This window comes from Atractosteus spatula (assembly GCF_055471065.1).
Source record: "Atractosteus spatula isolate fAtrSpa1 chromosome 10 unlocalized genomic scaffold, fAtrSpa1.hap1 SUPER_10_unloc_2, whole genome shotgun sequence".
NCBI lineage: Eukaryota > Metazoa > Chordata > Actinopteri > Semionotiformes > Lepisosteidae > Atractosteus > Atractosteus spatula.
In genome coordinates this window covers 104,840-118,839 of record NW_028296622.1, presented here as the reverse complement: position 1 = coordinate 118,839, position 14,000 = coordinate 104,840, and the positions used below count along the sequence as shown (strand labels likewise).

General features: G+C 43.3%; 1 protein-coding gene across 1 annotated transcript; it reads right to left on the bottom strand.

The window, feature by feature from the left end:
* Positions 1–844: 844 nt before the first annotated feature.
* Positions 845–4,228, bottom strand: LOC148812519 (uncharacterized). The gene is made up of 6 exons (XM_088908590.1): positions 4,187–4,228; positions 3,774–3,860; positions 3,472–3,534; positions 2,748–2,864; positions 1,476–1,844; positions 845–1,030 (listed from the first exon to the last, which is right to left on the bottom strand). Exons 1-6 carry the CDS (start codon positions 4,226–4,228, stop codon positions 845–847), a joined length of 864 nt encoding a protein of 287 aa, XP_088764716.1.
* Between the last annotated feature and the right edge of the window lie 9,772 nt (positions 4,229–14,000).

Genomic DNA, 14,000 nt, shown 5'->3' with positions numbered 1-14,000 from the left:
TTCATTTTAATGTTTAATGATTGACATTCTGTAATACACAGTTTCAAATGATTAAAAATCTAAAGAGTATGCAACTTAAATTCTTAATTGTAAAAAGACTGTCCCTCAGCAGTGACTGGGATTCAAAACCAGGCGTTTTCTGGTGACAGCTCAAATGCTGTATATGAGATGTTAAGCTTTATTAGCTCCACCTGGTGATTTTACAAGGTGCTTCAAGATACTATTATCATATTTCAATTCAAATGTGGTCTGATTCGCCATGCCCACCATGTTTTACCGCCACGTACTCCACACATTTTGAATGGCTGGATCTGTAGGTGCCATTGCTCCAGGTGAGGCGTGAACACACAACATCGCCATGACTCTGCTGTGCACGCTGACTGATTGTGCCACTGGGGCTTCGCAAGTCGCAAGTCAGTCCAAAGACTTTGAACAAACAAATGGTGAAACAGGGTTTCGTCTGTGGATCCATCTCCACATGGGGGAAGGGGACAGTGAAACAGTAAGGAAAATACAAGAGAAGAAACTGAAAGAATTGTAATCACTGCAAAATAGGAAGAGGTCGTTGGACATGTTAAACAGTTTGGCGGTTAATTTGTGACATTTTTGGTGACAATCAGCACACGGATTTCTCTTCATGTTCCTTAAGATGTGCAGTATATATTTTCATTGTAGATTGGTTACTTCAAAAGTCCAGTAAAGTGACAGTGGAGATCCGATACACATCTTAAAGAAGACTCCCTGTAAGTCGATTAAACGTTTCATTTTCAAGTCAAATCCTTTACATGAAATAGACACCAACAATAGAAGGGGACTAGAAATGTCTTTTATCAAAATAAACCTGCTATTCACAGACCTCGGCCACAACATCTCCCAGGTACTTCTGCAGGATAAGGTCAAGCTCGGCTGCAGCCTGGTGGAAGCACTTGTCCACCTCAGATAAGTCACACCTGACCATTGTATTTTCGAAGTAGGATTTCAGCGCCTCTTTCACCTCCTCATAGCTGTCCTGCTTCATGATTCCTGTGCCCTGGGAGAACAAGAAAGGTGAATATTCATCATCATCCCTCAACGATTCTCCAAATTGCCTGACTGCAGACACCACCATGAGGAGGAGCTGGAGTGACATAACATCATCAGTAGGCAGTGAGTCAAGAGAGGAGGAGTCATTCCCACTGTTATCCTTATCCATGATCAAGAGTCTCACCCCCTGCATTACGCTGTCCCTAGTGGTGATCTGTAGACAGTGTGTCTTCCACCTCACCCACCTCCTGAGGCAATAATCTTGAATAAACAGAGGGCTGGAGGCCCAGCCCGGCTCCTGTCTCTCTCCCCTTGGGGACGGGAGATTTTCTCAGAACCATGTTGAGGTGAAATGGGAGTGGATGATGCAGGTGTCTTGGAGAGGTGAGTCACCCCAGCCCCTGCATACCTCAGTGTGATTCAAGCAAGGGGGAGGGGTTTAAGGGACTTACCAATCCCGCGTATGCACCCTCTGATTCAAAGTCAGGCAGGACTTCATTGTACAGCGCCAGGCAGTCCAGCTGGATAGATGATATCATGTTCTGAGCCCAGGTCCGCACCTGTATCTCCTCCTCCTGGAGCAGCCCCTCCAGCTCGACCTGCAGGCCCTCCCTGAGCTGCCACAGGGCCGCTGGGGTCAGGCCCGGGTGAGCGGGTGTACCAGGGGGTGGGTGAGGGGGTGTGTGAGGGGGCAAGCAATGGGGTATGGGGGCTGCCAAGGAGGAGGTCCATGCCCTGTCCTCCTGCAGATCCCTCTCCGGGGCCTTAGGGTGTTTCCACAGCTGGGTCTCGGTCTCCTGCCTGGTGATTGGCTGGCTGGCCTGAGGGGACAGGGGCACAGAGAGGGCATGAGGAGGACAGAGAGAAAACTGAGAGGGTCTTCTCCAGGAGGACCAAGCCCTGCCCCTGGTCTCCCAGCAATCACAGTCACCATCATTGCAGCTGAAACCAAACTTTTGATAGACGTCACAGACATATCAGGCTCACAGACTTGCAGCTCTCGGCTGCCTGGGGCGAGACACAGGGGGAGTCTGCTCCCTCTTCCTCTGACAGTCCTATCAGATGACAGCGGCAGACCTGATCCAACCCCACCTTCCCTTTCACACACAGCCACACACAGGCATGACTGTGTCACCATCATCAACACCTCCACCATTATAATCTCCACTATCTTCGTCACCATCATCTTCATCACATTTCTAATAAATGATCTCCACCATCTTCATCACAATATCCTTCTTCATCATGACAATCATCATATCCACCATCATCATCATCAACACCTTTCCATCAACATCATCATCATAACCACCTTCATTATCTACACTACCATCTGCATCACCATCATCATCCTGAGCAGAACACATTGGTTGTCTTACACTGGACGAATCTTTGCTCAGAGCCTCAGTATCGGTTGCCCTTCTCCGGCCTTTCAGGGTCACGTCCGTCTATGTCAAGACCTGTCAACAAGATGACTGCTTTAGTCTCACCAGCAGAAGCCAACCAAGTTTGTGTCTCAGTACAGGTTTATTCGTAGTCTGACAGTATTAATACAGTATTCTTTACATAGAGGAGGGTGGGGGTGTGGAACAAGCTGTCTAGCCATGTTGTTGAAGCCGATAGGGTGGCTTATCTTAAGAGAGAGCTGGATGAGACCCTACAGTCAGGACAGGAGGCACTACTGTATGTAGAGGGTGGTGGGTGTGTGGAACAAGCTATCCAACCATGTTGTTGAAGCCAATACTCATGTTCCTGTGGGATCTGCCCCAGGTCTCGGTGTGACACCCTTCTCTCTGCTCGGCCATCCCTCTCTCGACTTGAGCGAGTTTCTCCAGGCGGTGCTGGGGAGGAGAAAACAGAGTTACCAGCCAGTCACACAAACACACATCATCATCATGGGCCAAGATGACCCTACATGACAGTGGCCTGTCGTCCTCGATCCAGAAGCAGTGTCCAGCCCTCAGCTATCCAGCTTCATGATCCCCAACATCCCTGTCGAGACCTGTTGAGGCGCCAGTTCTGCTAGACCAGGGGTCTCAAGCCCATTCACAATCCCTGGAGAGCCAGGTGCATCTCCAGGTTTTCTTTCTAAACGGGGCTAGCCAATTAAAAATTTAATCTAATTATTTTCATAAGAAGATGTGGAAATAATGTGTTTAATAATATATTTTGATGTCTCTCACTGTTGAAGACTCAAAATATTCAAGGCATAGTTGGATATTTAAGGTCTGGATAAAGGTACAGTATTAGAATATTTTTTGTTTAATTAAAAAATTAGATCAACTTTGTAACCAAGACCTCTGGGCAGGAAACCAGATGATGCACCAGACCCTCTAGGAATGGAGTTTGAGACATGCTCACCCTCTCTCACACACAACCTCACACACACTCACCCTCTCACTACTACTACTACTACTACTACTACTACTAATAATAATGCAGACTCGCTTTTCTTGGGGTCTTGGGTCTGGCTCCTGTGTTGGCTGAGTCTCCTGTTACCTCCTTCCTGATCTGGGGATGTCAGATACAGTTCTGTTACAGACACGGGCTGGACTAGACTCACAAGCACACACACCCACAGACACACACTCCCACACACTAACACACACGCAGATGCACACACTGACAGGTAGAGTCTTTCTCTTCCTCAAGAGAAAACAACAGAGCCCTGCTACTGCGATGAGCTTTAATTTCAGGAGGAGGAAGAAGAGGAAGAATCACAATATGAAGAAGACCAGCAGTGGACTCACAGCTCTCTGGGTCTGTGGCCTGACTCTCAGACTTGTCTCCAGTCTCTGGTGGGTTTGGACATCTTCTCTGTTCACCTCTGTTGACATCTGTGGACAGGACAGTTCAGTTAGACAAACAAGTTCGACCAGACTTCACTCTCATAGTCAATCAATCAATCAATCAATCAATTTTTTTCTTATATTTTGCCTTTTAATCCAGAACATCAAAGCACTTTACAAAACATACCTGGAAAATAGAGTATAAATGTGCAATACTGTAGTTCCTGGAGTAACTGCTTGGATAATCCAACTACCACTGTTGTTACTCCTGCTGCTAATACTATGACCATGACTACAAATTCTAATACTAATTCTGATATTAATACTACTACTGCTGTCATTACTAGTAATAGTGATAAAAACAGAGCACTCACAGCTCTCTGGACGTTGGTCTGGAATCTAGAAAGTGGTTCCATTCTCAGGCGACTCTGGACCTCAACACCTGTTGATGGGTCACTTCTGTCAGACACACGAGTGGAGCCCAAGCCCACCTACACACACACTCACACACACTGACAGATATACACCCACACAATCACACACATTATCACACACTGCATGACACTCACCCACATATATTCACACACAGACATTACACACACTCACAGACACACATTCACACACTGACAGACACACACACATACACTACACACACTCACAGACACACACACAGACACAACACACACTCACAGACACGACATACATTTATACACACATACTCGCACACATTCACAGACACACACATAGACTACAAATACTTATAGACACACACCAACACACACACACAGACAAACACACACACACTCATAACTACAAATACAGTATAACTAACACTAACACAAATGCCACTAACATTAAAACAGTAACACTATCACTAAGAATTACACTATCATTATCACTGACACAAACTACTACTACACTACTAATACTAATAATAACAGTAATGCTATCACTAAAACTAACATGACTACTAGTGTAAATACTCTAACAGTAACTCTATAATTATAACTAATATTAACATGAATACTGGCATCAAAACTATCAGAAGCACAATCACCATTAATACTGACATGAACACTAGCATTAATATTAAAGCTACCGATTGTACTCTCACTAATATTAAATATGAATACACTCGCATTAGTATTAGTCCGTGACGTCAAACCACTCTTTGTGACGAAGGCGAGACACCTAGCTGGGCACAGTGAAGTGGCATGTGTTGCCATGGTTACCATACTTATAATTTGTAAACAGTGGAAAAATGCATTTAAACTGTTACCTACACAAATTTATCAACTTGGAATATAATTTCCAAGCTCTAGAATACAATTTCTAAACAATCATTTGAATAATTATTCTTTAATTTGGGATTGAACAGTATGAACACTAAACGCACTATGGTATTTGATCGATACAGGCTGTATTGACTGTTTTCTAGATATTTAAAGAATTTAAAGAAAGAAAAGAATCAGTACTCACCAATCGGTGAAGTTAATCGATGATTCTAAGGTTTTTTAGTTGAATTAATTGGTTGTCGATAGATAAGTGATCAATATCTCTCCTCAGTGCGCTCCGCGCGCTTCCCGCGGTCTCGCTCTCTGATCCCGGCACTCTGGCTGGTGTCTGTGACGTCACAGCGCTCTTTCTGACAGAGCAGAGCGCGTCTCCGCTGGAGGAGACTCCTTTTCTTACAAATATAACATATTTGTCCATATATCCGCTGGAGGAGACATAACAGCTGGAAATGGAGAGCGACAAACCGAGGAATACAATTTATTAAACAAAAAAAATAGTTTACTTCACAGACCAATGCGTTGTATAGCATACTCCCGTAGAGCAGAAGAGAAAGGGCACAAGTCCCTGTAATAAGCGCTTTTAAGGTTGAAGAGCATCTCCTGGTTTTATTTCCACTCGAGCTCTCAGTTCCTCAGCCAGTTTGGTGATTTAATTAACTGTATAACTGTTATCAGACTCTGTTTAACTGTATATTTATAAGACTCCGTGAGAGACGTGTGGGAGACGCTGTATCCCAGGGCTGGTGTGGAATAACACACAGACAGGTCTTCTGTGTGATCTGAGTCCCACTGCTCAGAGGTACAGACTGGTCAACTGGTCACTATTGTAGACAAGACCATTGGTCTGCTGCTGCTGATAATCATATTACACTTATAAGAGTAGCAATACTGCTGTTCATTAAATCAGTAAAAATAATAATAAGAGATAAACACATATTGCTCAATTTTCAGTAAAACACTTCTGACAGAGGGTTGGAGGAGTGACTTACAGTAAAGACAATGAATCAGGGCAGTAATACTTAAGGGCTGGAGGTCCTGGAGAGGGTTAATAGAAGCTTCTTGCTTCTGACCTGGAACAGAGCCCACAGCTGCCAGATCAGTGACCCCTGAGCCCAGTTCACAGAGAGGAGAACCAGGAGCTCTTCTCTGTCTCTAAGAGGCTGTGAAGAAGGAGAAAAGGGGGAGATGTGACCTGAGTCCAGGGTGTTCTGTCTGATATTGTTCATGTAGCAGCACTGATTGTCTGAATGTCCTCTGGTTCTGAATTGTCAGGATAAAGAGAAGGAAGGAGATGAGCTTCTGTCTGTTCAGGAGGTAGGAATTTGGGTAAAGTACTGAGGGACCCAGAGCTCTGTGTGTGAGTCTGAGCTGTGAATCTGATTGAGAGGAGAAAAATATTTTTGTTTTATTCTGCCTCTGAGAAGTCTTTTCCTTTGCCAAGCAAATGTTACATCCCCTTCAGATACTCTGCACAGACTGTCAGAGTGAGAGAAGAGGAGAGAGAGATGGACAGATAAGAGCACACACAGTGAGAGAGACAGGAAGGTGGAGAGAGGGAGAAGGAGCAGAAAGACAGTGCAGGTGTTCAACCACACTGTGACCACAGGAGACAGGAGGCTTTTCTCAGCTGCTGAGGAGCTCAGTGCTCATGGCCACTCAGGCTCAGAGGCTCTGGCAGCAGTCAAGTCTGAGAGCTTCTCCTCATACTGACACTGGAGCTCTGAGAGTCAGCCTCCATTCTGACAGGAACAGCCCCTCCTGTTCAGCCCTGAGAGACACACTGAGAGAGCTGTGTAGGGAGGGGAGAACACTGAGGGTCTCCCTGTGCAGCACTAGAGCTCTGAACACTGGGCTCTCCTGTGTCTCCCTGTGCAGCACTGGAGCTCTGAATATTGGGCTCCCTGTGTGTCTCCCTGTACAGCCCAGCTCTCAGCTGCCTCATCACACTGACACCCACAGCCTCACAGTACAGCCTGGTTTCCTGTGCTGGAAGAGCTCGGAGGAGCAAAAACCACAGACTCACTGCAGAGCCTGACCTGTAGCTCCAGTGAAGCTCTGCCTTAAATCACCGCTGTATTAACAAAGACTGAACTTTTTTTTTCATAATTGTGTTGCTTTTTCAAATTTGAAACTGACTCCTGCTCCGTGGCTCCTGCTGCTGCAGCTATTATGGTGAAGCTGTAACACAAGAACTCTGCTATATTGAACAGGAGAGTTTAAATACAGCATAACTGCTAATACTACTACTGCTACCACAACTGCTGCTGCCACTGATACTACTGCTACTACTAATATTTTACTGCTGCTCCTACTGCTGCTCCTACTACCCATAATGATAAGGAAGAGGATGTGAGCTGTTCCCTCACACTGTTCAGACTGGGGGTGTATCAGTGTATCAGTATCAGTTCAGCTCCACTATGCTGTTAGAGAGTCTCAGTCATGCAGTCGGCTTCACACAGAGAGACACTGGGGCCACAGCTGGAGGGGTTGGAACATCTGTGTGGACTAGAGCTGCGCAGAGACAGACTCAGGGTCTGAGGGACTCAACTGGAAGAGCTGCTGTCCAACAGGCTCAGTACATAGGGGACAATCACTGCTGAGCTTTTCTTTCTTTTTCATTTAAATTATTGATCACAGTCACAGGACAGCCAGTTCTTATTCAGTCCACCTTGTCTCTGGATTCCTGTGCTGACCTGAATGACCTCACTGCCACCTTAAGCACAGGCTCTCCTCACACTGCCCTTGAAGAGGACCAGAAGACATTACTGTCTGGAGACACGACAACTCTGTGGCTCACTGTAGGACACCAGTCATTGGACACTGCCTGACACAGACAGCAAGACAGGACCACGTTCTAGACACTTCCTGATACAGACAGCAAGAATTACAGGACCATATATACATAATTGATTATCTTGATACTGATTTAAAAATATAATACTTGTCTACAATTTTTTCTTAGTTTAATATCTGATCTCTTCCTGCCCCTGCAGCACCTGCAGCCCTGCTGTCTGTATCTGTATCTGTGTTTCCTCCAGTGAGACACAGAGCTGCTCCTGTCTCTCCTCTCCTCCGCACTGCTGGGAGTGTCTTCAGGGAGAGGAAACAGTGATGTGTCTCTGATATATATGGAGAAGACTGAAAGTGCCCTGTGTGATTGGCCGTCCCGCCTGTGTAAGAGGTTCCTGCTGTCAGTCTGAAAAGGCAGTGCTGTGTGTGATTGGCGGGGCGGGGGGCTGTGTTGTTACTGGGGGTCTGGGGTGCGGAGCAGCAGCTCAGTTGCCCTGTGGGCTCAGGGGTGAAGACAGGGGTCTCAGCTGTGCTCTGTCCTGATGACAATGGAGAGCTGCCTGTCCATCTTCTCTCTCGCTGTCCTGGTGCTGCACAGCTCAGCCAGTAAGTGACCAGTCTTCTGCTTTCCAGATAGACAGACAACAAGAATTAAAGTTAAGATGGAAAAGCTGCACAACATAATTTGTAAATGAGCTCGGAATTTAATGTTTTAATGTTTTATTTTAAATCCAGGACTGTGGGTATTCATAAGAAAACATTAAAACTATTTTTGATTGGTCTGTAAGTCAGGTAAAATAATTAGTTGCTAAGAACAATTTTATATTTTTAATAGCATCACCTCTGCCAATCTACTGCTACTTACTATTATCTTCAGTTTATGTCTCCAGTATAATTATCTGTATGCAATATTCTTATTCTTATTCTTAAACAGATAAGAGTGTTATAAGAGTATATTTTATTATTATGGGTTGTGGCTTTATTACAAATGGAACTTTTATATAAATAATGTCTTGAGAAGGTGATAGTTTAGCTTGAAGAATTATTAAGGGCAGGTATAATAATAGATTTAAAGGCATGTTTAAACACTAGAAAATGTCTGAGGAAGTAATGTTTTCCCACTAAATAATTATAAGAAACTGAGGAAGCATTGTAGGTAAATGAATTATTAAAGATGTGTATTTTTTCATTATGTGATACTTTCAGTGTTAAAGCTCCTTAGATAGTTCAGTATTAATGGAGGTAAATCTGTGTTTAAAGTCTGGAACAGTTTTAATTCAGTAATAAATATAGAAAAATTAATTAAAAGAGACTGAGGCACTATTGGAGGTAAATATGATGTGAAACTATTTTTGACCCATAGCTGTTTCTAGATAGGAGTATATATATATATTAGAGACTGTGGTAGTTTTATTACAGAAACTTCTTTTTCTGTATGGTTCATGCAGGTTTGCTGTGTTTAGACATTGAAAAGAACAGCCTGTACTGTAGAAAAAAAAATTTACTGCTTAGACAATAGTAAAATATGATTTTGTATTATTATTAGAAACCAGGGTAGAACAGTTACAGTTGCTTTATTGAATGAAGAGTCCCAGGGCAGCTGGAGTCAATCCCAACAAGCACAGCGGACACAATGCGGGCGACACACTGGAAAGAACACCAATCCATCACAGGGCACACACACAGACACAGACATGCACACACTCCCACCAGGGTGAATTTTATAGCATCTGGGAGGAAAACAGAGAAGCCAGAGAAAAAAAAAGATGTGAGCTCAGGTAGAACATACAAACGCCACACAGATAGCAAACAAGGTCTGGAACTGAACTGGAAGGCAGCAATTATATTGACTTTGCACATTTGAGTATAATTTGACAGATACATGAGTTGGTCTTCTAAGGTTAAGATTCAGATAATAAGGACTATTTTTCTTTTTGATAATGTGGAGATTTAATAAGAATGGTTTACTGCAATCTGGTTGGTGTGCATTTGAATGCTAGTTTTTAAGCATGGATAATGAAAATCAAATGATTGCTTAAATAATATTGTACAAGTTAAATAAATACTTCTCCTGCCTCCATCAGTTGGAGATTCATGATCAGAGTACTCAGGCTTGCTATTTATTAGGACAACTTCACAATAACACAGAGAGTTAATGAATTTACTAGTTAGCAAAATATATTAAACTTATCTGGTATATTTGGAATATGATTAATCTCTGAATCAGGTGTTAAATGATTCATGTGTTAGATCTTGGCATGTAAGGGCTTGAAATTAGATGTATGAAAGAAAGGGGTACCCCTCTTTTTTGTTTGTTTAAATGTGGTATTTTTTATTTTTCTTCATGATAATACACAACATGAAAACTCCTAAGAGGCTGAGAACAAGCTTCAATGCTGTTTAATAGTTTATCCTGTAGATGGCGCTTTACCACTGCCAGTGATAAGAAATCCGCGGTTCTGGCAAGAGTAAAAAGGCAAAGTAATTAAAGGCACCGCCAGAACATTCTGCACACTAATTCGTGTCTGGTCTCCTCATCACTTTGCAGATTGATAAAACTGTTTAAAACCTCATAAAATAAAGTGAACACAACGTGAATGATTGGATGTTGTGGCTAATGTATAGAGTTTTTGTATCCATCGCTGGTCAGAATGATTACGTTGTCTTGACTATTTTTCAGCTAAGCTACCAGCCATGGTCCTTATTGTCACTCCCACCGCGGAGGAGTAAAAGCACCTATTTCCATTTTAGGTGATTTTGTGTGATTTGTGTTATTTAACTGCATTCTTTGTAATGGTGCTTGTGTTGTTGAGTGGGCAGTGGTTGAGTCTGTAGTTCTGGGAATAATGTAGGAATGCGCTGTGTGTCTGTTGAGAAGACCATCTGTGGTGGTGTTAAAAGCAGTTTTAAACGGCTTCTGTATATGTGTATGTAGGACCAAGGAGGCTTTTTGCAACTGTAAGACTAAATTACTCTTTAGTTTTGATTCTAACTTATCTTAAGCTCTGTTTTTTACAACATTTTGAACAAGATTTGAACTTTAAATGTAGTGTATGGCAAAGTTGTGTAGGGCACAGTTGTGTTTGTTGATTGGGAGTGATGTGAGTTGGAGGGGTCCCCTGAAAGTCTATAGCCCTGAGGTCTGTGATAGTCTTAATGTTGCCCTGGGTATACAGGATGTGATTATCACACACAGAAATGTGGTGTTATGTTTGAGTTGTGGAAATAACTAGACATTGGTTTAGCATTTATGTAGAAGCCACACGAGGTAAAGATGTGTTGTTAAGAGTAAACATTGATTGAAAATATTACTTATGCCGTGCAACTATACACTGAAGCAAGATGGTGAACTCCATTGTAAGAAACATGGTAAAGCAAATGGTGACATGAAAGGAGTTGATGATAATAGTGGAAGTGTGAATCTGAAGTGCTTCAATCTGAATGAGAACTTGATAAGGTGGGTGCTAAACTTCCTAACTAACAGGTCTCAACAGGTCAAGTTGGGGGAAGTGCTTGTCTGACATTCGCTACACTTCAATTGGACCACCACAGGGCTGTGTCTTGTCCCCTCTGCTGTACATTTTGTACACTAACGATTGCATAAGCAAACACACAGATATACATCTCTTAAATTTGCAAAGGAACAAGTAATAGGTTTATTCTATGCTGAAAAAAAGAAGAAAGTAAACACAATGTTTCGGCCTTGGAGCCTTCTTCAGGTGGCTGAACCTGAACCTGAGCAGTAATGCTCGGTGTGTTAAATGAAACTGTGTAGTTCAACAGTTATTGAATTGTTTAAACAGTGGAAATCTGGAAAAATTGTGTATTGAAACAGTGAAAATGTCATGACCGCTAGCCAGCGGAGATCAACCCATAAGAGAACTAATCAGCACCAGCAGCGGGTTAATAATAACAAGCGCCGCTGCACGTGTTAATCCACCAGCACACACTCTACCGTGCAGCACACAGCTCTATTTAAACCATCCAGACCCGCTTCCCGCTGCTCGGTATTGAGTCTTTTCTCAGAGAGCTCTACCCTGCCTTTGTTTGTACCTCGCTTTCTATACTTAAATCAGTTCTTAAATCTCATACCGTGTACAGACCAGTATTCAGTTTCCATTCTTATTTTGCAGTTATTACATGAGGCCTGATACATAGATACAAACAAGCATCAGTGATTCAGACCTCTGACACCAGAGGCACTGAAAACTCTACTGACCACAGCTCTGAGAAAAAGAGAAATACAAGTCCCAGCCCTCTGAATTCATAGAATTACTACATGTATGCTGGTAGTCTCTCCAGTATCTCACACATAGAGTCACTGTGCTGCTAAACTCTCCAGTATCTCATACTGCAGAGTATGAAGTATCTCTCAGTCACTATGCTGTTAGACCCTCCAGTATCTCACGCAAAGTCAGGATCTGAAAAGGCAGATAGTGGGTGTCAATGTTTTACAGAAGTTGAGTTAGTATACTTAGTATGCTTTCTGTGTTGGTTTCTGCATGTAATCTGTTTCTAGTTCACCAGGGAATGGAGTAGCAGTCCAGTAACACAGAAAACTAAACTATCAGAAATATTTTCAATATGTATATGTACATATATAGAATTTTTCCTCCAAACATGGTAATATTATTTTCTCTGTCTCCAGGTAGTGCTGATGTGAGGCTGGTGAAGGGTGCCAGTCCCTGTGAGGGAACAGTGGAAGTGTATCATGATGGAGAGTGGGGGACAGTAGCTGACTTTGGCTGGGATCTGGATGATGCTGCAGTGGTATGCAGACAGCTGGGCTGTGGATCTGCGGTTTCACCACCAGGAGGAGCTCACTTTGGACCAGGGTCTGGATCAATTCTGCTGAGCTGGGTCCTTTGCAAGGGGTCAGAGTCTGCACTGAGGGACTGTGGAAAACAAGAAATGAAACAGTATAGCATTTCTCATGGCTTTGATGCTGGAGTGAGGTGTTCAGGTAGGAGACACTGATCTAGAGTTTATCATCATGATCCATCAGTCCATCCTCTCATTTCCACAGTTGAGAGCTGTGACAACACTCTTCACTGTAATTACTGTATGTGTCTCTCTACCTGTGGGGAGATCAGAGGTACAAACACAGGCAGGAGACCCTGTCTGAGTGTCACGTCCTGTACACCTAGAGGGTGCTGCTCTTCTGTCTTGTTCCTAGATCCCTATGATTATTCATGTCTTTCCAGTGTGTCTTGTTGTATAGCCTATTTACTTCCTTTGTCTGCTCTGCTCCTTGCTCAGCATTAAGGGTTCGGATGTCTTGAGACCGCCTAGCACCCGGTCCTCTCCTCTGTGGCCTGTGGGCATAGGTTTCTACACGACATCGTCTGACCTCCTGAGTTAATCCCTGTTTTTCTGCTACGGATAGGGTCTATTTGCTCTCCTGCCATTTCATGGCATTTCACTTTTGCTTGCCACTGCTGGCAAACGGAGCAGCAATGTTTTCCTGTTGCTGTTTCAGTTTTAACAGGACAAAGTTGTTAGACTTGCGCCCTTGGCACCCCACATGGGACACAAACCCTCTGCCCTGAAATTATGAGTTTCATGCTTTCAAAAGAGCTAGCCAGGGCCAAGGTGATTATTATACTTGAGGAAAATATCACATGATATTAATAACAGTATTATTAGTGTAAGTAATAATTATATGTTGTGAATAATATTTATTATTATTATTCAATATCTATTGTAATTAACTGTGGAAGAAGTGTAAATTTGGGTATTAAATTTAGGAAAAGTCTCCTGTATTTGTGTGTTTTTGCAGCTGGACAACAGGAAGTGTCTCTGTCTCTCTGAACATGTAGTTTATCCTGTCTGTCCAGGAACTTTAGTGTTAGTCAGTTTAAACAGCCAGACTGTGGTCTGTGAGTATCAGTGCCCAGGTTATATAGTACTGCTCCAGCAGTGCCAGCCTGTGACAGTCCTGGTGCTGTCCAAAGTGTCAGTCAGTGCTCAGGTCAGACAGTCCTGCTCCAGCAGTGCCAGCCTGTGACAGTCCTGGTGCTGTCCAAAGTGTCAGTCAGTGCCCAGGTCAGACAGTCCTGCTCCAGCAGTGCCAGGGTGTGACAGTCCTGGTGTTATCTAGAAT

What these genes read in the sequence shown, in the direction of transcription:
- LOC148812519 (XM_088908590.1), bottom strand. Translation starts at nt 4,228, where the DNA reads ATGGAACCACTTTCTAGATTCCAGACCAACGTCCAGAGAGCT. An exon ending in GGCCACAGACCCAGAGAGCT is followed by an intron (nt 3,535 to 3,773) that starts GTGAGTCCACTG and finishes TGACATCCCCAG; the next exon opens with ATCAGGAAGGAGGTAACAGG. An exon ending in GTATTGGCTTCAACAACATG is followed by an intron (nt 1,845 to 2,747) that starts GTTGGATAGCTT and finishes CTGTCCCCTCAG; the next exon opens with GCCAGCCAGCCAATCACCAG.